The following is a 25095-nucleotide window of genomic DNA, read 5'->3' as shown; positions in this document are numbered from 1 at the left end:
CTACAAAAATTAAATATGAAAAAGTAGTCACCGGAATGATGGAACGGTCTACACAAATACCAACGGATATGGGGTTGACACAAAACAACCCTAGAAAGTCACCAAAAATTGATGCATGGTGTTCTGCCCTTGAACATGGAATTCATGCATGTGTCATTTGTCCTACTTTTGTTAACATAATCATTGGCCATACTGGCGGCATATATGGGTAATAGCCACCCGCCGGCAGCGGAAACTCTTTGATTTTCTACCAAGATCGTAGAGGCTCTGATACCATGTGAGAAATATAGGAAAATAATATTATTGAATTGTTGTTGTATCTACACTATTACATTGAGACCCTATTTATAGACCCTAGAATACAATCCTTTACCAAGTAGGATACAATTTAGTATTCCTATTTCTATTTCTATTCCAATTCCTATTCTAATAGGATTGTATAAACCTATTCCTATTCTAATAGGATTGTATAAACCTATTCATATTCTAACAGTTAAATTGGAGAACAACCTACAATTATCTGGGGATGCCATTGGGGGCCAAGAGCAAGTCAAAAGGCATTTGGATTGGGGTCATAGAAAAACATGAAAAAAAGCTAACCAACTGGAAGAGTCGGTATTTATCTTTGGGGTAGAGTAATCCTAATCAATTCTGTATTTGATGCTTAAACTACTTATATGACGTCTCTCTTTCCTACCCGTGTAAGTGTTGTGATGAGAATAGAAACCCTCAGAGGGAATTTCCTGTGGGAAGGGAATTGTGACAGAAAAAATTTCATTTGGTTAAATTGAATGCTCTCACAGTTAGCAAGAAGCAAGGCACTTTGGCAATTAATCATCTGAAAACTAAGAAGTGGAGTTGATGATGAAGATTGAAGTGACTTTGAGATTTGTGCAGCAGAACAATCACTGTGGTAAGAGGTGATCAGGGAGAAGTATGGCATATAGTCTGAATGGACCTTATGTGGTTAGCCTATGGAAGTCCATCAGGAACCTATAGCCTAAACTCCTGAATAAGTCCAATTTAGAGTAGGCAGTGGAATGAAGATAGCCTTCTGTAGGGATAATTGGTTAGGCCAAAATCCTTTGAAATAATTCTTTCTTGACATTTACATTCCGAGTAAAGAACAAGAAGCTACATTAGGAGAAGTGTGGGCTAATCAAGGTTGGAACCTTACATTTAACGGAATACTAAATGACTGGGAGCTTGATAGGTTAACAGAGTTTTACAATTCTTTTGAACAATTTAAGGGGACTAGTTCTCGAACACGTGTATCTCATGCTAATTAGTATTAATATTTTAAAATGATATAAATAACATTAAAGTATGTATGTGATGAAAATCGTAGGATGAAAATACAAGTGCAAATTGATTAATAATTAGCCTATTGGACTGATATATATTGTCATCGCAAAACACTAAGGTATAAAAAGTATTTTCAAATTATTAATGTGAGAATATCCTTTATTTTCTGAAGAAGAAATATGAATTTGGAGAGGAAACAAGTTTGTTTTAGTAACTTCTTCTAATATTGTTGAATCAGGATAGCAAGTGGGTGAATAAGCAGAAACCATTGTTTGAGTTGAGCCCATAAATAGTTTAAAAAGAGTAAATCAAAATATTATAAGGATAGAAAGTTGATAAAGAAGAGAACAATATTTATGTATAGAATACAGTTTTGGAAAACAAAATCATTAGCATTCTCTTGAAAAGCATACCAAAAATTGCAGATAAAATTTACTTAACTATGATTTCCATTTTTTGAGTACATGAAATTAAATAACACCTTTATCATATTTACATTTGCTAATCTTTTTTACCATGCTTGCAGCCTGATGTGCTTATAGAATATTATTGCTACAATTTGTCCACCAATCCTTACTCATGTGATACCAACGGTTGCAAATCACACTTGAGGTCTTTTAAGAAGAAGAATAGAAAATTTAGAAAATTCGTAGTGTAAAAATGAGAGGAAATTCCTTTATTTATTTATAGATAATAAATGGTAGTATGAATAGGTTTTAATCGTCTCTTAGCAGAAAAGTCACAACTCTTTATAAAAGTCACAACCATTCGGAAAAGTCACAACTCATCACAAAAGTCATAACCCTTTGGAAAAGTCACAACCATTCAATGTGAAAAACTATCTATTTTTAATATTATATAAATAATCAAAACATAAATATAATATATATATATATATATATATATATATTAAATTGAGTGTTTTTAGTTTGGAGTATTATAGTAATTTAATATTCTAGTTAGGGAGTTCATGCTTTTAAGGTAATATAGATATAGATATAGATATAGATAGAAGATTAGTAAGTCTGAAGCCTAGTTGACTTGGAATGGGAATAAGCAAGGGAAGTTTTTATCAATTCAGTCTATGGAATTCAACTTATCAAATAATTAGATTGGTTGTCATTATTAATTGGATTTAGTGTTTCTTCAGTCATTTAGTTGAGGCCAAAGCTTATAGATTTTCTTTTTCATTATTAATTGGATGCTTAAGATTCTGTCTAAAGTATAGCACTTACCTGGTCCACGGCTGAGTCAGTCTGCTGACCTATAGTCAAGGAGTTACTGCAAAGTCCGCCAACAAAAGTGGGTCTGTTAGCAACAAGAAGCAAATCCTAACTTGTTCTTTCTTATTTGTGTGCTTCTATTAGTTCTAACAGCTTTGTATTAGCTGTTGATCATAATCAGAGGAGTGTTGTGTTCTTCCCATGACGATGGATGACCTCTTCTTTCTGTAGAGGAATCCCTTTTTATGATAAGGTGATGTTCTGAAATTGATACTGTTGTTGCAATTATTTGGTGAATTCTGGACCAATAGCAATCTTAAATATATAGTTTTTGAGTTCCATGGATGGTGTAAAAATATTTACACAATCACTTAAAGGTAATTGCTGGTAACTCCATTTAATTGCATTGATTGGTAGCGTTGAATAAATAGTAAATAAAAGCTATAATGGGTTAATTACACGGATGGTGTAAAAATTTCACTACACTGTCCGTGTATACAACAATAACAACATACCTTGTGGAAGTGTAATTCCACAAGTGGGATCTGGGTATATAAAATCAAACATAATATGTACACACACATTAGTTTGTACTCTAGTTGTTATGCTTGTCTTGAGGAAAGTAGGAAATTGAGTGAAGGGACTTTTGAGTCAAATCAGCTTAAGTATAAAGAGGTCCTCTATCAATTGATACCTAGTTGGTAAACATGTAATTTAGGATATCTTGCTCCAGCTGCTGTATTTGACAATTTTCTGCACATGCAATTCCTTCTGTTCCCTAAAGGGTCCTCCTTCCATGAAGAATCCCATTTTCTCTCTAATTTCTCTTGAATTTTCTGATCCTTGTTATGGTTAAACTTTGATCTACAATATTGAAGATCTGCATAACCTTTTAATCACTGATTATGATGTTCACATTGCATTCTCTCTCCCTTACTGAGGACGTTGAATGAGTTTCATGATGATCAGGTTATGTTGTAAATTTTTCTTATTATAATCTTCCTATCAGGAACCAAGGTTGAAGGTATATTGCGACAATCTGCAGATGTCGAGGAAGTGGAGCGGAGAGTAAACGAGTATGAACAAGGTACATCTGCTTTACTGAACGTATGCCATCTGTTGGATGTCTCCGAAAAGGCTTGTCTATCTGTACCTCTAATTTCACGATATATCAAGGAGTTAGAAGTAAATTTTAGATCTGGAATGCATTTTGGTTGTGTAATTCCATTCTATTCTAAGTTATCTCTGATTGTTATGGATTGTTCCTTGGATTAGCAAAATGTTAATGACATTATTTCTCCTCCCATTTGCTTTTTGCAATGCTCTTGACAGAAGTGCCCTTGATGAAGTGTATAGTACCAATGGCATTTGACTAAAGGTCAATGTAGTGCTTTGCAACAGAAGTAGGTGTCTCATTTATGGTCCAATCCTGCGTTTTATAATGCACTGCCCCCATCTTTTTGTCCAATCTATCATTTTTATTAACTGATGATGAAAAGATGCTATTCACAAGAAACCTCGTATGTGACCATTATCTTTTTCTGTCCCCCCCCCTTTTTTTTTTTTTCTTTTCCTTTTTAGTTGTGGATGTGTTTCCAGGTAATTGTTTTTTTAAAAAAAAATTTAAGAAAAAAAAATCGAACATGAAGTAAGAATCTGATTTGGTGGTTTATTATGTTCTATTGTACTGTTAAATAATGGATTCTGCATAGCTTGCTGATGCTGAAGTGATTTCCTTAGGAAAAACTGAATTTGTTCTGGAGGAGGATGCCCATGTAATTGGCGACTGCGTTAAGGTATTGGTTATAACATTTGATGAACTCACTTATTTAGTGCTCTGTCACAATTTCTCATTTTAATATCTTGATGCTCTTTAAGTGTGGTATAATTGGTACGACTTTTATGCAGCATGTTCTTCGTGAGCTGCCGTCTTCTCCTGTTCCTGCATCCTGCTGCACTGCTTTGTTGGAAGCTTACAGTATGTAAATTCTCCACTCTTTTATAAGAGATTTTGCAACCATATAGAAGGAAATAAATACTAGGTGCTTTGAAGGACAAAAAGCTACTTTTCAGAGGATTAAAACAAACTGTATTAGTCTTCTATTTTTTTGGTGTAAACAAGATCTGGTGGGGGAGGATGTAGAAGTAGTTGATTCTTAGGAAACTTGTAATCTGAGTACCATCGGGGGGTGTGCCCAGCACACTATGGGATGTAAGTTTCCAAATCATCATTTCTTGGATGATGATTTTTTTTGTGAATACAAAGTAACCCTTATTCAAAAAAAAAGAAGAAGTCATGTGTACCATATTCTTTGTCCAACTCAGCCATATAATTTCTACAAAAACATGGTCAATGGTGAACGGCAATTAAGACAGTGGTTTTGAATATGTTAAGGTGCCTGGTTGAGCCCGTGGAATTGGGGGGGGGGGTAAATAAATTCCGTGCAAATATGGGTGTCTATTTGCCTATTAAGGCCCCTACCCCTTCCCAAAAAAAAACAACCGAAGACAAGACTTATTTCGAGTGACAATTTCAGAACTGAGATGAAAGAAACTACAAGAAAACAGTTCCAGCTTTAGGCAATGATGCCTTGCCATCTTCCACATTCTCTTTTCTGGGAAATAGTCACTTCATAATATTTTTCTTCTTCCTGGGGTCAAATAGTATAAGCTTTTCAAAGTAAGATTTTAATTAATTATTTTGGGAATTCTTCTAGAGATTGTAATTATATGGACGTGTTTTTCATACTTACTGAGTTTTGCTCATATCTATCTTTCTTAGTTGTAGTTCCTTTCGATCCATGTCTTGGTTGCTGAAGTAATTCTTTTCTTTGTGATTGGACTGCTTGTTTATGATCAGTTGACATTCTTCACTTTAGACTGTCGAAACTTAAGCAAATTGGTTACTAACTTCAAGTTGTTTCACTTTTGGCTATAATAGAAATTGATAGAAAGGAAGCTCGGGTTAATGCTATGCGCTCTGCCATTCATGAGACATTTCCTGAACCAAACCGGCGCTTATTACAGAGGTAGATCCATTTTGTTTGATGTTGATTAGTCTGCATTAATTCTTGATTGGATTCTTTGGTTTCACTTTTTTGTGGAATCTCTTATGGTGGTGCTGTTATCTTCATTTTTTTTTTGAGGCTGGTAACATTAGTCTATAGATATCCACAGGTAAACTACAGCCAAAAGTGTAGTTCCCCTTCAAAAAAAAGTATTACATCTTACAGAATCTTTGACTTAATTAGATTGATGCCTATAAACAATCTAGTACATCAAAGATGTCTTCTGTTCTAGCTAAAATATTTTGTTTACACCAAAAATAGAGAAGAGCTAAGCAATTCATTTTAATCTTCTGAAGGCTATTCTGTACATTCTCAAAGCTCCTATTGTTCCTCTCTTTCCAAATTGCCCAGCAAACGCATGCTGGGACAAACTTCCATCTCTCCTCCTTTGAAGCATTGCCATCCCTAATCCAGCTACTTAGAACTCCATTGATGCTTCCTGGTTTCACCCAAGTAATTCTTTTCAGGCAAATGAACATTCTCCATAGCTGCTCAGTCCACTTACAGTATAAAAAAAGATGCTGTTATCTTCATTTTCTTAATAATCTCACCCTTTGTGCTGGTTTATTTATATGATTGTTTTACCTTTTCAAAACAAAAAGAGTTTTATATGTCTCAAGTTGGATTTGAGAAAAAACTAAGTTCTTAATAAAAGTGGAGAATAGAATGGGAACTGAAATCTAATTACAACAACATACCCAGTGTTATCCCACAAGTAGGGTCTGGGGAGGGTGGTGTGTGTGAGCCTTACCCCTACCTTGTGAAGGTTGAGAGGCAAGACCCCCGGCTCAAGTAAAGCATATCAAAATCAAGTATGGAGAGGAATTACAGCTGTAAAGAAGTCATTTTCTATAAATAAAGGAGAGTTGGAGAAGAGAGCTTGATCAACAATAAATAATATGGTAACTGAATCAAGGGAAACAATAGGTAATAATATAATCAAAGAATAAGAGTAGGAGAGTCGTAATAACAATATTGATAAGGGAAACTAGACAACGCTTGATTACCTACTTACCTTCTACCCTAATCCTCGACCTTCATATCCTCCTATCTAGATCATGTCCTTGGACTAGAAACAATGTTACTTCCTTTGGGTGTGGTTTGTGGGAGGAGCATCATGAAGGGGTGGGAAGAGTTTTGTGGATATATCTCTTTCAAAGTTGGAGATGGAAGTTGGACTAGTTTTTGGGCACATAAGTAGTGCAGGGAGATTGAATTGAAGGAATCCATTCCTAATTTATATTGCGTTTCTTGCCAAAGAGAAATGACAGTCCAACAAATTTGTAGGTCTCACGAGGGTGTTATTCATTGGGACTTCAGATTCAGAAGGAACTGGAGATGGAAGAGTTTCACAATTTGATAGGGCTTTTGTAAGTGCTAGACACACCAAACAACTTATTGGATGTATGGAGGTGGTAGAGGAGTGGTGACGACTTATTCATTGTTTGCCCTTCTTATAAGAGGTTGCTAGTGAGAGAGGAAGGTCCTTCACCCATGACTCCATTTGGATCCATAGAGCATCAAGGAAGGTTTGTTTCTTTGTATGGTTGGCGGCAAGGGGTGCGATATTGACAACAGAGAATCCGAGAAAGAGGAGAATCACCTATCTTAGTTGGTGTTTCATGTGTAAAGTGCAGGCGAAAATGTAGATCACCTCCTTTTGCATTGTAAGATGGCTAGTCGATTATGGAGGGTGGTCCTAAACTTGTTTAAGATGCAATGAGTCATGCTGGGTATAGTGAAGGAGGCCTTGCAAAAGTTGTACTCATAGAAGGGGGAGGGAAAGGGTGAGGCCATGGTGCGTTACCCCCTTAGCAATCATGTGGGTCATTTGGAAAGAGAGGAATGGGAGGGCTTTTGAAGGGGTGGAACTTTATTTTATAAAAATGAAGAGTAGTATTGTCCCTAGTTTCGTTTTGGTGTACTTGCAAGGTCCCAATTTTTATAGAGGATTGGATCTCTTTTGTTGAGAACCATATTTTGGTGTAGATTCTCTTCTTTTAGTATATGGCTTGTTTAATAATATTATTTACCTTATTAGAAGTTATACCCAAGCATGAGGAGTATGTTCCCAAGAAAAGTTTATGATGTCTGTGTTACATTGAAAATTTGCATGGGGGAATGGTGATATAATTCTATATTTAGAGCAGAAGGATGAAAGAAGTACATCTAGTTGATGTTCTGCTTGTAGTTTTACATTTGTTGATGGGAGAAGAATTTATATGTGCAGCCAAGTTAGTCATCAGTTCTCAGATCTTTGACCCAGAACCTGTCTTTCCCCCGTTTATTTTCTCTAAAATACTCTCTCCCACTCACTGTCTCATTCTAAGTGATTGCTAGCTTACTGGTGTTACTTCGGTGCTCAACTTCCCAGAGGCGTATCCAGGATTTTGAGATGATGGGTGCACTATTATGAAAAGGTGGATCTAAGATATAAATATGATCGGTTTAACATTAGGTACTTATCACTGACAACCATTGAAATTTTAAAATTATAGGTCCAAAATTACTTTTTATCTATCCAAACCACTTAGAGAGATGTTATCCAATTTTAGAAAGGAAAATAAACAAGATAAATAAAAGATTCAAATTTCTAACCTAACTTAGATAGGTGCACCCAATTATTATCACACGACATTATATGATACTTCGAGTGTGGGTTCTAACATCTATATTTAAATATTTTTTTAAAAATATAACACTTCTATATATGATTTTGGGAGGGGAGCATGGGTTCACGTGAACTCGGTGATCCCCTCCTGGATACACCCCTGCAACTTCCCCCATATCCACATTCACAATTATTCTGCTGAGAGGTTGTCAGTTTAAAGCTTAACTCAGTATTCTGCATTTCCCTTGTCACCGTGGTTGCTATAGATCCATTATACTAAATTGCTGACTCACACAAGTAGATGATCTAGTCATGGGATAGAGACAGAGATACTCCTTAAAAGTCTTTGTTCAATGGTAACTGCAGTCATATCTACACAATAGTTTATTACATCTTTATTCGAGGAAGCTGAACTTCCATATAATAGCCAGAGAATTATTATTTTTAGTTTCTCTTTAATCTTCAAATGCATGCATCAGTATACCAACCTAACCTAGAAATTTGCTTCTCCTGTAGAATTCTGAAGATGATGCATACAATTTCTTCACATGCATCTGAAAATCGGATGACTCCATCTGCTGTTGCTGCTTGTATGGCACCATTGCTTTTACGCCCTCTTTTAGCGGGGGAATGTGAGTTGGAGGATGACTTTGATGTTAGTGGAGGCAACTCTGCTCAACTTCTTGCTGCCGCTAATGCAGCCAATAATGCCCAGGCTATCATTGCGACACTTCTTGAGGAGTATGAGAATATTTTTGATGTAAGTAGCTCCAAAATAAAAGACAAAAGTGTGTTCACCAAAAAGTAAAAACACTGAAGTTGTTTAAGAGTTTATGTCTTTTCTCTTTTGTGGCTTGATTTCTTTGTCCTTTCTCCTTATTTGTGTGTTTATTTCACCTTTTCCCTTTATTTATGGGTTCTGCATCGTTATCCCATGTGATTCTCTTTCATTTCTCTCTACATTTGCTTTCTGTTTATTGGTTCTGAATTTCATCTTTCAAATGGAAGTATTTTCTCTTTATCGACTTACTTGGTCTATCTTACTATAGTACATATTTGTTGTACTACTAGTTATATCCTTCTGCAGAATTTCGTTTGATGGTTGAGCTTAGCTATTTGTTGCCTTTTCTTGCAGGATGATAATCTTCATAGGTGCTCTATTTCAGCAGATTCTCAAATTGTAAATAGTGGGAGTGAAGAATCGTCAGATGATGAAAATCTGGACATGAAGGACAATGGTTTTCATGATGCAGAGAATGAGGTTGACCCAAATTCGGATGATGACCGTGAGCGTGTATTGAGTGGAAAATTAAGCGAAAGCAGTGGCTCTGCTGCCAGTGATCTTTATGATTATAAGGTTCATGCTCTTTCCAGTCCTCTTTCTTGGGACATGTAAATAAAATGTTTCCATTTTCCATTTCACTTACTGATTTCTTCTTTCTTGATCGAGGATGATGTGTATTCAAAAATAAAGAATCTAGGCACAAATATGATTCTCTAGAAAGTGCACCAATTTGAATTGCGTAGGTGCTCGAAAAATTACAGAAACCCACAAGCAACCTCCTAATATGTCAGAAGCATTTTTAACTCTTTCATAAGTCCCGTTCCTTTTTTCTTCTCTTTTCATATCATCCACATAATTGCACGGACCACTTCCCATACTCTAATCTCCTCTTCCTTTTAAATGCCTAACCTGACCTCAAATGTTAGATATATTCCATTCTGTGCTCACAGTACACCCTTTCAGTTCTCTTGCACATAAAGCACCAATTGGCATGGATTACCTGCCTCTTCCTCAAATGTTTGACAGTACCTGGCATTACCAATTCAATATCAAGCATATTCCAAACTGTGCTCCACAATACTTCCTTTCCAATCTCTTTCACGAAGAGCACTGAGTGGCATTGGATTACCTTCCTCTTTCTCAAATTTTCAGCTGTGAGTGTGGCTCCTGCTGCTGCTAATGTAACGGCCCAACCCACTAGTGATACTGTCCGCTTTGGGCGTAGGCCAACATAGCTTTAAAATGCGTCACTATTGTGTAAGACCTTCTTGTATATTCAACATCTCTCTTGCTTTTGCCAATGTGAGACTTATTATCTTAAGCTTGGGTGTCACATACACCTCTTCCTATAGACTTAGTGTCCTCATCGAGGTTTGCCCCACCACGAATTTGCCTAGACTTAGCATTGAGGTTTGCTCTGCCTTACCGGAATTTGCCTAAACTCAGTTGGACTCTGGCCCACATCGACATGGCTGACACCAGAGTGGTTTTGATACTATTTGTAACAGCCCAACCCTCTAGTGATATTATCTGCATCGGGCCTAGACCTGCATGGCTTTAAAACGTGTCACTAGTGTATAAGGCCTGCTTACTTCTATACCCAACATCTCTCCTGTATTTTGCCAATAAGAAGTCCAAAGAAGTTCCACTTAGCTCGATGGGACACCGTGACAACTCCTAAAAGGTGTGGAGGGCTTAGGCTTAAAGACATGAAGGTTTTTAACAAGGCACTTTTGGGTAAATGGTTGTGGAGATTCTTAAGAAGTCCACGAATCCTTAAGAAAGCTTCTTTGCAATCTTTCTAACTTTCCTATAACAACAGTAGGTGTTGAACAGGGACATGCAATATGGAGGAATCTTGATAAAGTGCTCCTAGTAAGCACTTCTTTGACTCCTTTGGACTAATATTTCGTTTGCCAACCTCTTCTCTACCCTCTAAATGGCCGTAATCTAAACAATTTGATCCATGTTCAATGCACCGAAAGGTAAACCCAGGTAGGTAGTAGGGAGGGCCCCTACCGTACAATGCACAACTTGGGCAAGCACACCAATGTTGTGTACTTCACCAACAGGAATAATCTTGCACTTCCTAAGATAAATTTTACCAAATTAACACTTTTCCAAGATAGTCCAACTAGGTCCCATCTGCATCACAGAATACCAAGTACATTTGCAATAAAAGATAGGTAATTGACAAAGAACCACCCCCACCAACCACAACCTTGAATTCCTTGATATTTCTGCCTAAAATAGCTATGTACACCATCGTGCTCAAAGCTTCCATCACCAAAATAAAAAGGATAGTTACCAATATTACCATTCCACCATCTAGTTTATCAAATATGGTCGAAGTATACACTACGTACACACTCAATTGTATATGGTATGTATATGTTCTGTATACATATGTATATTATATGTATAGGTATGTATTATGTATAGCATATGTATATTAGTATAAAGTATACACTACCTATACACTATGTACATACTTTGTAAACTAGATGACCCAAAACTATGGTGCTGTAATTTTCTCAAAATAAAAGGCATAGGTGATAAAGGATCACCCAGCCGCAATGCCCTTGAACTACTGAAGAAATCACACGGGTTTCCATTCACGAAAATCGAGTATCTCACAGAAGAGATGCAAAAACTTATTCACTCCCTCCATTTCTCCCCAAAGTTCATCTTCAACGTATTGAAATCAAGGATTTACATGGTCATGCCTTCTCAAGATCTAACTTGCACAAAATACCTAGCACACCCTGTTGCTTCCTTGAATCTACCACTTCATTAGCCACTAAGGTCGCATCTAGAATTTGTCTTCCTTCGACAAAGCATCTTGTGAAGAAGACATGGTTTCGTCCAAAACTCTGTTATGTCTATTAAAGCACCTTAAAAATGATCCTCTAAATGCTTCCTACTACACTAATAGGTCTATAGTCCCCGATACTAGAAGCCCCTTCCTTTTCATGACTGATGACAATGAAAGAATCATTTAAGCTCCTTCAAATTTACCCCTCTCGTGGAACTCATCAACAGTACTCAAAATACATTTGCTCGTGCTTCATCAATGCTAAAAGAAAGCCAAAGTGAAGTCGTCTGGACCTAGAGCCTTGTCAATAGCCCTCTCTAACCACCCTCTATTTTTCCCTCCAATTGAACTCCACCTCCACCCCCCACCCCCAAATTTGGCCTCCACTCCACTTCCTTCTTGACAGAACATTATAGAACTGAACATTGCACCCTCTACTTCCTCCTCTCTCACGTGTAACTCACCCCAACCTCCACTGACTCTTATCAAATCCCTTCTCCTATTTGCGATTTCTACCTTCTGAAAAATTGTGTTAGAATCCCCCTCCTCCAACCACAACGCCTTCAATTTTTGTCTTGGACTAGTCTCTTGAGCTAAAGCCAAAGAAGCTACCTCCCCTTTTAAAACTGCTTTCTTCTCCTTTCCCTCTCATCTAATTCCCTTCCCACCTCATTCACCAGCTCCCTCATTTTCACCTTTACCCTCCCACAAATACTTCCTTATTTAACACCCTTATATCATTTTAAATCCTATTTAGTGGGCATTTGGCCATGAAAAACCAAATACTTTGTAAAAGGGTTGAAGATCTTCTGGATACTCCACCTCAATTGTAATTAGGAAACCTGTAACTTGTTGTGGCAGGTTTCTGATTTTTTGGAAATAGAATACAAGTTGCTACCTTCTCAAAAAAAAAAAAACCAAATACTTTTCACTTTATTTGGAATTTCTGAAGTTAGAGTTGGAGTTGTGTTTGGCCATACTTTTTGTAAAGAATATTTAGAATTTGAATGTACTTTTTCTAAATATGATATATACCCCCAATTTCTGAAAACTAGTAATATTACCCAACTTCACTAATTTACCTAAAGCATACCATCAAATCTGCTCTAAAAGAGTAATATCTCATAATAGATAGTTACATAATGTCATAGGTTAGATCCCATATACGAACTACTACATACTATTACAAATATTTTTTCACTTTATTTGAAATTGTTGTTGTGTTTGGTTATATTTTTTTCAAATAATATTTGGTCGTTTGAATGTATTTTATCTAAAAAAAATGAAATATAATATAAATGGGGTCATTTTTATAAAAATAAAAAATTTAGAGTAAATTTGAAAAAGAAAAATATAGTGGAAGGGAGTTCTCCAAATTTTAAATATAACAACATACTAGTATAGTCCACAAGTGAGTTCTGGGGAGGATAGAGTGTACACATACCTTACTTCTACCTTATCAGGTAGAGAAGTTGTTTCTGAAAGACCCTCGTCTCAAAGAAAGCAAATACACAACCTTTATGAAGAGATAATAAATAGCAGCAGAAGGCGTTAACAACTCGAGAATGTTGGAGATGGAAGAATTTCTTTTATGGAAGCTTTAGCTTGGCCGACTTTGGATTTAAGAGGAAGATGTCGAGAGAAGAAGGCATCCTGCAAACCTGGGTTTTCGCTATCAGAGGAAAGCATTATAAAGAGAGTTTTTTAAAATCTAGTTTGGTTGGATCCTTCATCAAATGGGTCGGTCGCATGAGGCCATTAGAAACTGGAATGGCCTAAAGATGATGCAGCTGAGCAGCACACAATTCTTGTTTCGCTTTGTAAATGAGGAACAAGCGCTCAAATTCTTAATGCCTTAATCTCAAGCTAGTTGGGGACTTGGGTCAGCTTTATAGATCTTCACTGTCCATTTAGCTCCATCTGAACCCCTTCCATTTGTCCAGCCTTTCTGCTGACCTTACACATAGAGGGAGCTTAGTGCACCGGGCTGCCCTTTATTTCTATTCCCTTTTTCATACAAGTCTAACCTTGAGAAGCAAAGTCATATCCTTACAACTATTTCCTACGGCTCTTATCCATACAAAAAGGTAATAGTTATTTGTCTATTGCTTCTTCTTAATCATGTATGAATGAAAATGTTATACCTATATAACAATCTACATTAAAAGGATATTGTTGCTCCTCTGGTGTGTTTCATACAAAACTGATTCCTGCTAATCTCATATATGAAGCTTGAGCAACTAGAATGTCCTGCCAAACTTATTAGATTTTTGTAGACATTTATTTAGCGTGTGCATTAATTTTGCTACACAGGATTTCGGCGGCGGTGATGATTCGGATGTTGAGTCTCCTAGGGATAGTCGTGTACAAGGAGTGACATTAAAACCAACTGTAGACACTCTGCTCCATGCAGTTTCTAATGTTCCCTTCAGCGAACAGCTGGAAAGATGTGGAAATGAAGTTGATGATCCTTGTGAATTAGCTGGTAGAGAGTCTCAGCGATCTATGGGTGAAATACTTTCATCTATGGATCCAGCTCATGGTATCTCCAGACCTGATTCAAGCGCAGACAAGTCTAGCAGCAAGCTAACTCCTTCTAACCTGAATGTCAAAAAGTCAACCTTTTGGGGGAGAAGCAATGTGAGTTTTGGCTTTTATGGATTGATTTCACTTGGTGGGACTATTTATTTTTTTGTTGGTTATACTCCATTTCAGTTTTAGTTAGTGTCACAGTTTCTTTTGTTTATGGTGATACATAAATATTTTCTTTCTATCACATGATTAGTGTAATTTATGTGGTTATTACTCCCTCCGTTCACTTTTACTTGTCACTTATTTCTAAAATAGATTTTCATTTTTACTTGTCACTTTTGGATATCAAGAAAAGACAATATTTTTTTCCCCATGTTTTACTCTCATCATTAAATACTTATTTTTCAAATCATTTTTCAAGGCATCATTTTATAGGGGATAGTTTGGTAAAATACCTATATCAATAATTATTTTCTTAATGGATGTGCCAAGTCAAAGTGTGACAAGTAAAAGTGAACGGAGGGAGTATTATGTAAAATCTGTGGGGTTTCTCTGGTGTCTAGAACACTCAAAGTTTGACTTGTAGTTTGAGAATTATTTCTTACCTTTTGGATAGATCTTGCAATTATGGAACTTCTATATACGTGGGGAAAAACAGAAAATAGCTCTCTTTTCTTTAAATAGATAATCAAACTTCGGAGAAATTATTGATTGATAAACTAATGTGCTTGTTTTCTAAAAAAAATTGAAATAAATAAAAGAAGCATTGTGTCTGTCACTCATTTGTATCATAACAGCTGAATTGGGAATCTGATATTTTGATTGTTTTCTTTTGCCCAGGCTAGAAAGACGCCATCAGTGGAATCAATTGACTCCTCTGGAGAGGAAGAGTATGTTTCTCTCCCCCACCCCTTCCGTTGGTGTCTAGAGAAACTTGTTCCATTTAATTGTAATGTGTTCTCTTCATTTGGGAGATCAAGGATAGATAAATGGCCTCTTTAATGTTAATATGAATATTTACTTCCTTTAACTTAAACAATGGAAGCTCTATTATCAACAGAAATCTCTATGGTATCCACGTGGATATTTACTTCCTTTTGTATTACACTTACTTTTGGGTCTGAGATTTGTTCTATAACAAGGAGGGGGAATGGGTGAGGGTCGATGCAAAAAGTGTTTCTATTCTTGGTGAAATGCTTATGTGCAAATTTAAATTGTTTGCAGTGAGGTTTCAGTGCCATATGATAGTGATGTCCTTTTATCTTTTCCCTGCATCTATTCATTTGTTCAATTTGCATTTTGTAAATTCATCCCTCGCGGAGAGATGTTACACTGAAAGATAAAATACTTCCGGACCATATAGCATTAATGAGCTAGTTTAAATCTTATTTCACCCCTTTTAATTATTCAGCATCCATTCTAATGCGGGCCTTGATAACTTGTCGACAGGCTTGCTATACAGAGACTTGAGATTACCAAAAATGACTTGCGCCATAGGATTGCAAAGGAGGTGATCTATATTAGTAGATTTTGCACCTCATAATTCATCTTATCTCTTTTTTTTTTCTCTCTGATACCCTTAATGTTGCCACTTTTACTAGGCAAGAGGAAATGCAATTCTGCAGGCGAGCTTGGAGAGACGGAAGCAAGCCTTGCATGAGCGTCGTTTGGCTCTTGAACAAGATGTATGCTTTATTTCCTGTGCAATAAATTCCTAGAAAGCCCACAAACAATTGTTTCCTTTCAAGCTGATTTTCTCTTTTTCTTGAGGGTCTGTGTAAATATGCGGTGGCTGGCTGCACACATCTATGCACATTGACTTACATAGCTGAGATAAACTACTACAAAACCATATTCTTGGCAACCTTGTTCTTTTTCTAATTTATGCCCATCTTTTGGGTTGATTGTTTACTCATTAATGACCTTTCCAATTCAATATCAGCCCTTTCCACTTGTTGCAAGTTTCTTATATTTTGGTCACTATATAAAATATATCAACGTTTCTCTTTGATAAATTTATAATTGTCTTTCTATGTGTTCGGTGATGTTTAAGATGTGGTGTGCACTTTTAGTTGATGAAACGTTTTGCTCCACAGATGCCATTTATTTTCTATGGTCTAAGAAATCATGTGTGGTTTTGATGAAGGTTGCAAGACTACAAGAACAGCTACAAGCTGAGAGGGATCTAAGAGCTGCACTGGAAGTTGGTTTGAGTATGTCTTCTGGACAATTGTCGGGCACTCGCGGTATGGATTCCAAGGTTTGTATTTGATGATTCAGTAGGTTTATATTCTTCCAGTTTCGGTTGATTTTAATATGCTTCTGAAAGGTATTACTTTCTTAAAGACTAGGGCCGAGCTTGAAGAGATAGCCCTGGCAGAAGCAGATGTGGCTAGATTAAAGCAGAAAGTTGCTGAGTTGCATCATCAACTTAATCAGCAACGTCAGCATCACTATGGCTCGCTATCTGATGCTTGTGAGCGGTTTCAAAATGGGCCAAACCATAATTCTCAATTGTGAGTTTTGGATTAGTTTTGTACTTTTTCAGGTGCAATTGCTTTAATGTCAAGCACTTCTTAGTTGCATGAAGTCGTTTACAAATGTAGTTGCTATTTGTGAGGAGTGCTTGATACGATTTCCATTTCCATTTGATTGAACACGTAAATGATGTTCTTTGCTATTGAGACAAATAAAACAAAAATAGTGCAAAGTGATTGTCCATATATTCATGTTCTAAACAGAAAATCACTAGTACCTTTTTTTTTTTTTTTTTTTGATAAACCGAGAAATCTGCCTGTGACCCGCCCTTTGGACCAATCACAGCCTTCTAAACTCGGTGGATAATGGGCCCACTAGTACCTTTTTGTTGTGGTAACAAAAGAAGAAAGGTGTAAACTAATGGAAGAAGTTGTTCTTCTATTCATGAATATACAAGGTATTCATACAATTACATGGAATCCTATAAAAGGAAATCAATCAAAACAAATAAAACAAAATATTCTACAATCACTCTTATTATTCTGTAATATCCTACGATCACTATGTGATTTGTTACCATATTCTATAACACTCCCCCTCAAGGTGAAGCATAAATATTGATCATGCCTAGCTTGTCACAAAGATTACTAACTCGAGTTCCATTCAATACCTTGATGAACAAATCAGCTAATTGTTCTCCCATCTTCACGTAGCAAGTGCAAATCAAATTATCCTGAATCTTCTCACGAATAAAATGACAGTTAACCTCAATGTGTTTAGCTCTTTCATGATACACCAGATTTGAGGCTATATGAAGAGCAGCCTGATTGTCACACCAGAGTTTTGTTGGTGTATAGTGCTTCACTCCAATTTCAGATAACTAATGATGTATCCACATAATCTCACATGTAGATTGTGTGACATAGCTCTAGATCGAGATACAACACTGTGTTTCTTACTCCTTCACGATACTAGGTTCCCTCCAACAAAAACACAGTAGCCTGTTGTAGATCTATTAATTTTGGATCCTGCCCAATCAGCATTAGTGAAACTCTCAACACGAGTATGACCGTGATTGCCATACAATATGCCACGTCCTGGAGCTCCTTTCAAGTAACAAAGAATTTGTTCTAAAGCTTCCAAATGTTTGCTCGTAGGCATTGACATAAATTGGCTAACAATACCTACTGCAATGGCAATATCTGCACAAGTCACAATGAGGTAGTTTAACTTCCCAACTAACCTCTTGTATCTCTCTAGATCATCATAAGGATCACCATCATCTTTCATAATTCATAAGATGCACATTGGGGACCATTGGAGTACTGTAGGGTTTGGCAACCAACTTTCCAGTGTCTGCAAGCAGGTCAAGAATATAGTTTCTCTAAGACAGAAAAATTCCCTTCTTGCTTCTATTTACTTCTACTCCTAAGAAGCACTTCAACTGACCTAAGTCCTTTATATGCAACCTAGAATGCTGGAAAGACTTACCCTTCGGGGTGGCCTAGTGGTTTGGCTTTGGGACTTCCATGTTGGAGGTCTCAAGTTTGAAACCGCTTGCCAGCGAAAGCAAGGGGTTTGCCTTCTGGGTCGAGCTCGTCGCACTAGGCTTGCCTAGTGCGGGTTACCTCTCCTATGTGGTTTGCGAACTATTGCATAGGAGCGGGGGTTTTACCCTGTGCGCACCCAATGGGTAGCGGCTGCGGGTTTCCCTCGTCATCAAAAAAAGGAAAAACTTGAGAGTAGAGATTACCGCATAATCACTTCTTGTGATGACAATGTCATCAACATATACAATAAGTAGGATAGTGCCAGCTACAGATTGCCGGTGGAATACAGAATGATCACATTTGCTCACTTTTAGTCCAAACTCCTGAACTACCTCACTGAACTTGCCAAACCAAGCCGGGGACTCTGCTTCAAGCCATACATGGACTTCTTCAAGTACACTTTTCTCCCCCTAGCAACAAAACCGAGTGGTTGCTCCATATACACTTCCTCTTAAAGATCACCATGAGGAAATGCATTCTTGATATCTAACTAATGTAAATGCCAATTCTCAGAAGCAGCTTGGGAAATGAATAGCCGGATGGAAGTGAGTTTGGCCACCGGAGAGAAGGTGTCTGAATAATCCACCTTTAAGTCTTGAGCATAGCCTTCAACCACAAGTCTGGCCACAGAACCATCTGGATAGACTTTAACTGTGAAGACCCACTTACATCCCACTGATTTCTTTCCCTTAGGTAAATCCACCAAATCCCACGTGTGATTTTCCTCTTAAGGCATGTATTTCCTCAAGTATTGCCTCAGACCATCCAGGATGCTGCAAAGCCTCCTTGATTGTTTTGGGTACAGAGATAGAGTCTAGAGAAACAATCAAAGATCTAGACAGAGAGGATAAGTGGTCATAGGAGACAAAATTAGCAATGGAATATGTGGATTTGCAAGTGCGTGTACCTTTGCAAAGAGCAATAGAGAGGTCAAGGTTTTCTAAAGGATCAGATGGTGGAAGATATGATGACGAAGAAACTGGCACAAGACATGTTTCATTAGTCTCTCTCCGTGAGTAAACTTGAACAATTGGAGGTCTTGCTAGCACAAATGGATCAGATCTGAAGGCAATAGTCAATTGGTGCTCAATAGAAGAACCGGGTGATAAAGGAACATCATTTAATTGTTGTTTCGAAGTGTGGGTAACTTGATAGACTAACCACTCATCTTCCTCCTCTTGACTAGTAGAAACAAGAGGTGCATAAAAAAATGGGGTAGTCTCGGAAAATACCACATCGATTGACACCAAATATTTGCCAAGTTCAGTAGAATAACACCGATATCCCTTCTGAAGTCGAGAATAGCCAAGGAAAACACATTTCAATGCCTTGGGATTCAACTTGGTAACAAATGGTTGAACATCTCAAATATAGCATATACTTCCAAATACCTTAGGTTCCACCGGAAATAGAGACTTGTTTGGGAAAAAGAACACTATAAGGCGTGTTACCAACAAGCACACTAGATGACATCCCATTAATAAAAAAACAAGTTGAAGAGACCGCATCTGCCCAGAATTGTTTAGGAACCTTCATTTGGAACAAAAGTGCTCGAGTTGTCTCAAGTAAATGCATATTCTTCCTCTCAACAACTCTATTTAGAGAGGTGTATCAACACATGAAGGCTGATGGAGAATATTGTGTTTGTCTCATGAATGACTGAAACAATTCTGACATGTATTCATTGGCATTACCACTTCTTAGAATATGTACCAAAGCATTGAATTGAGTTTTGACTTCAGCATGGAAGGCACAACAGTGAGTAACCACTTCAGAACGACTCTTCATAAAATAAATTCAAGTCATTTGAGAGAAATCATCCACAAAAGTCACAAAATAATGCCCGGATTTGGAAACAACAGGACATAGTCCCAAACATTAGAACCCAACCCGCTTATTAACCCTTGGACCTAGATGCGATGGTGTTTTGCAAATTGACATGACTCATAGTCTAAGGAAGAAACATTTTGAAATTGGGGACAAAGCTTCTTTAACATAGGTAAAGAAGGATGTCCCAACCGACAATGTGTTTCGAATGGAGACACGACATGGGAGTAGGCACCAAATTGAGCTTCCCATTAATCAAGAATATAGAGATCATCGGATATATGTCCCTTACCAATTACCTTATTTGTCGTAAGATCACGAAACAAACAATGATGTGGAAAGAATGAGATATAACAGTTAAGGTCTCTGGTTATTCTAGATCAAATTAAAGGCCAACTTTGGTAGACTTAATATAGATGACAAGGTAATAGTTGAAGTTGGTTTAACAGTCCCTGATCCCACAATATTACAAGTTGAACCATCAGCTACCGTCACAAAAGAAAGTGCTTTATGTGATCAAAAGCTAGAAAACATATTAGAATTACCTATCATGTGATTTATGGCACTTGAATCAACCACCCATTTATTCGATGAGGAGAAGAGACTCGTCTTTCTTGACTCTGCAAATGTAGTAACTGAAATGGGTTCCTTAAGTGATTGTTGAAAGAGAGGAACCTTAGAGTTTTTGAGAATAGGGAGAGTAGTATGCAACAAGTTAATTGCATTTTGACTCTGTGTTTTTGGTGTAATCAAATTTACTCTAATGATACCGCCTCTATCATTGATGTCTTAGACTCATTATAGGGATAGGTCGGTATTATTTGAGTTTCCTTATGTAAATACGGGTTTCACCTATGTACTGTTCTGCAGAAATAGAAACAAGTACCATTTTCAAAAAAAAAAAAGTGATATTTGAAATTGAGAGAATTTCACATACACATCAGCTGAAACAAGAATTGTCTTTCTTAGTCATTTTTCTGATAAATATATCTAGTGTAATTCTTGACAGAAAACAAAAGGAGTTCAACAAGTCTGACCCAGCAGTTCCTCTAAAATAAGTCTACCAGATTGAAGAAATACACAATATCTTATAGAATCAGCAAACTAAAATTATGAGGCAGCAAACCAAATAATAATCAACTATGTCAAAGAGCTGATATGAGCAATAAAAGCAACAAATGATCTATAACTAGAATGTCTAAATTTGACTGAACAGTGGCTGTTTAATCAGTTCTCGAATCCAGATTTCTGAAACCCAAATTTCCGAGTCTCAGAAGCAACAAAAGATGAATACCAGAAGTGAAAACGAAGTACAAACCTTCAAATAGAGATTCAACACCAGAAGAATACCAAAATGTGTCGTGATTGACGAGAAGAGGCCAGAGCAGTAAGACAAAAATAGATATGTTGGACCACACGCCAGCGAGTGGAAGATAGGCCAGAAATTTCCTTCTGCCTCTTCTTATGATGCTGGTGAGATAAATTTGTCACTCCTAATGAGTGACCCAAACCTTTGTTAGGCTGCCAGGAAAGAATCGAACTTCAAAAAAACTTGAGCCCTAGACTCTGATACCATGTAAACTAATGGAAGAAGTTGTTCTTCTATTCATGAATATACAAGGTATTTATACAATTACAAGGAATCCTATAAAAGGAAATCAATCAAAACAAATAGAAGAAAATATTCTACAATCACTCTTATTATTCTGTAATATCCTACAATCACTCTGTGATGTGTTACCATATTCTGTAACAAAAGGATATTTTGGTTATTTATAGGAGAAGAAGATTAATTTGTCTTTATCTATGTTAAGTGATTTTATTGTGGGTCAATGGATAGGCTCATTTCTGACTATTATTCCTGCATCAACAAGTTTTAAGCTGGTAAAACATTATGCTTTGACGTACAAATGTCATTATCGTAATCCGTCTGTTGTAAACAGAAAATGTAACATCAGAGTTTAAATTTATCTAATGATTTGAAATTTGGAGAGGTTGTATGAGATAAAATTATTACTGGATAGAACCATATACTATGAAAAAAAACAACATTTAAATGAATGTCATGTAAATTGGGATACACGTAGTGTCGTGATAACCAGGCTGAGAAGTGATTGTCCTTTGACATAGCCATCTCAATAGCAACAGCAACGAGATCTCTTCTTTCAGGTTTTTTTTTCGGGGAAGTGTCCAACCAGTTGGTTTTGCATTTAATCACACTTTTCTTCTAAAGAATAATTGGATTTGTATATTCATTGTTCAAGCTTTATTTAGCAGCTGGTTGTGACTTGTGAGTACAGCCTCCATGTTACAGCACCACAATGCATTGTACTTTCCCTTGTCACATAAAGTGAAGAAATGTTCACATGAGACATTGTATTATTTGGATAACTTTTCCTTTTACTCACGAAGTGTATTTTTATTTGCAGGAAGTATTTCCAACAAGATTTTGACACAACACTGGCTTTCTGTAATCATGAAAGAAGACAAAGAAGTGAGGTGATTTTTATCATTTATTAGCATATCGATCACACAATATTGGCTCATAAGCAAGTTAGACTTGCTTCATTTATCTGGGTTCCGGGTATTCTATGATCATATGAGAAAGTAAGATGAAAAGGGAAGTAGAATTGAGAACAATCCACTTGATTATTCCCTCAAGCCATTGGGGTTCAAATAGCTAAGTATACATATTCTAAGGATGGAAAGAACATCATATACATAATTACAAGCTATTCTATATTTACAAGATCCTAGATAGATTAGTGTAGAATATCTAGATAAGAACACTCTCCCCTGAAGGTGGTGCATATAATCATATGTTCCAAGCTTGTTACAATTTACAAAATATAGCTGATACAAGAACCAGTTATATTTTAGGAAAACAAGTTCCTTAAAAATGTGAAAAATGACTTTCATAGTGGAATTAGAGAAAACAAGTTCGACAAGTGACATTCCACATTGATTGTGTCTTCCCCACCACCCCACACCCCTACCATTGTTGCATCCTTTCCTCTTCTATTCACTTACCTGAAGATGTGAATGTCAATTCTCTTCCTATATGTGTAGACATCACCTATAAGCTGTTAGAAATTATCTTTTGTGATTGGAGTAACTTCCTAGTTTGTTCCATGTTATAGTTTTATAGCTTGTTAGATCCATTTGCATGTCTCGTGCTGACATTAGCATCTTAGAAACTGAAACAATGTTAGCTGGTATATTCCGTGGGTCATCTCTTGAAGTTCTTCACCTAAAAGCCATTTTCAGGATTCTTTATTCCAAGATGATCCTGTGACCTGTAGAATTTTCAGGAAATTTAAAAGGTTTTTAAGTGTTAAAATTTGTGCTGTTATAACTGAACTAACAGGGCAATTTTTTCCCCTTTGTCAATTGAAGTTAATTGTAAAAAATTTAGATGCATATCATCTTGAAATTCTGACGTCAAGGTAGTATAAATTAGCATATATGTTAAGACTCCTTGAACAAAATGCAGGAATTGCTGGGTGCAGATACGAGGAATGTCAAAGGACAAGTACTGACATCTGGGGCTAGTAGTAGGCAGCCTGCTCGGAAGCTATTCTTGGATACAACCTTGAGTGATTCCAAGAGTACTGAGGTGTCAACCAGTTTATCCTTGGATGAACTCGGTGCTGTTGATTCTCCCTGTGGACCTTCTACTTCAAGGGCCATTGAGGTAACAGAAATAAAAACTTCTACTACTTCTCATTTTCAACAGTTGATGAACAAAATTATGCATACTTGGATGAACCCCATACTGTAGAAACGCTACATCATAGTTTGGTAGGGTTTCTTGCACCAGTAGTTTTATACTGCCTGGTTTTCTATTATCACTTTGATTAGCAACATGATACTTGTGAGTTTAGCAACATTGCTAGATATGCATCGACTGTATGATGACCCAACAGCGGATGCATCTTTTGTTTGATCGTTTTAACTCAACCCAATATTTTCTACCAGGAACATAAATATTTTAAAAAAAAACAATAGAACTTCAACAAATACTAAATTTTGAACCCATAGTCTCAATGATATAATGGTTTTAATGTAAGAACTTTAAGATTGAACCCAGTAAGTTTAGATCCAGGATCCCCTCATGGTGATTGTGCATATATGGATATTTAGAAGTTTAGTGACATATGGTGATGATCTTTGACCATGAATTTAGCAGGCGATGGATTATGGTCGACATCCCTCAGCTGCATCTTCCACTTTGGTAGAATTAACAACGCGTCTTGACTTCTTCAAAGAAAGACGCTCTCAGCTGATGGAGCAACTCCATAGCCTTGACGTAAACTATGGATCAACATCTCAACATTTTATGTACAAACCTTCGTCTCCTCCGTGGAACTAACTGAAGATTATGTATGATCAACATCTCACCATTTGTACATCCTCTGTATCATAGCAATGTACTTTATGTACTACCAGATGTACTTTTTGTGTTTTTTCACCTCTTCCTGCTTTTTGTCTCTATTGAAAAAAGAAAATCAACTCTAGGTCATTGTAGTTATTTAATTCATTCTGATGAAGTTTTACACCAAAAAAAAAAAATTATCTGTATAATATAGTAAGCAGGGTGTGTTATGGGATGGAGTAAAAAGCTTTTGTACTGTAATTTGTTGAGACATGTCATGAGATGTAATGTTTCTGAACTCTGGACTATGTTCATGCAATTTACATCAGCTTGGATTTGATATGTTCCTACTTCTTATCTCTTATGTGTACAATATGAGTTGCAACATCTATTTTGAAAACTTTTTTCATGTTACAAAATCAATCTAAGAGAGTTGGTAAAATATATCAAAAGATGAAAGCAATAGAATAAAGAGACAAGATGAGAGTTTTTTTTCTTATTTCTTCAAGTTTTTAAGTGTATCAAAG

The 25095-nt window shown here is 36.6% G+C and overlaps 1 protein-coding gene across 3 annotated transcripts in view; it reads left to right on the top strand.

The window, feature by feature from the left end:
• LOC125844029 (rho GTPase-activating protein 7-like) overlaps positions 1–24739 on the top strand; it is a 45060-nt gene extending 20321 nt beyond the window's left edge. Inside the window, exons 8-22 of one of the 3 annotated variants that reach the window (XM_049523260.1) lie at positions 3538–3615; positions 4269–4324; positions 4437–4506; positions 5470–5557; positions 8724–8967; positions 9343–9564; positions 14120–14446; positions 15179–15228; positions 15788–15848; positions 15940–16023; positions 16485–16598; positions 16685–16854; positions 22623–22692; positions 23687–23887; positions 24383–24739. In XM_049523260.1, coding sequence (XP_049379217.1) covers positions 3538–3615; positions 4269–4324; positions 4437–4506; positions 5470–5557; positions 8724–8967; positions 9343–9564; positions 14120–14446; positions 15179–15228; positions 15788–15848; positions 15940–16023; positions 16485–16598; positions 16685–16854; positions 22623–22692; positions 23687–23887; positions 24383–24565 — 2018 coding nt within the window. In that variant the 3' untranslated portion in view covers positions 24566–24739. Of the gene's footprint in view, positions 1–3537; positions 3616–4256; positions 4325–4436; positions 4507–5469; positions 5558–8723; positions 8968–9342; positions 9565–14119; positions 14447–15178; positions 15229–15787; positions 15849–15939; positions 16024–16484; positions 16599–16684; positions 16855–22622; positions 22693–23686; positions 23888–24379 lie in introns of all 3 variants that reach the window. The other 2 variants (XM_049523258.1, XM_049523259.1) reach the window with 2 other exon arrangements.
• Positions 24740–25095: the final 356 nt, after the last annotated feature.

The sequence above is a fragment of the Solanum stenotomum genome, chromosome 11, assembly GCF_019186545.1.
Source record: "Solanum stenotomum isolate F172 chromosome 11, ASM1918654v1, whole genome shotgun sequence".
NCBI classification, from domain to species: domain Eukaryota; kingdom Viridiplantae; phylum Streptophyta; class Magnoliopsida; order Solanales; family Solanaceae; genus Solanum; species Solanum stenotomum.
Note: the sequence above shows the minus strand (reverse complement) of the source record. Positions and strands in the feature narration are given on the sequence as shown.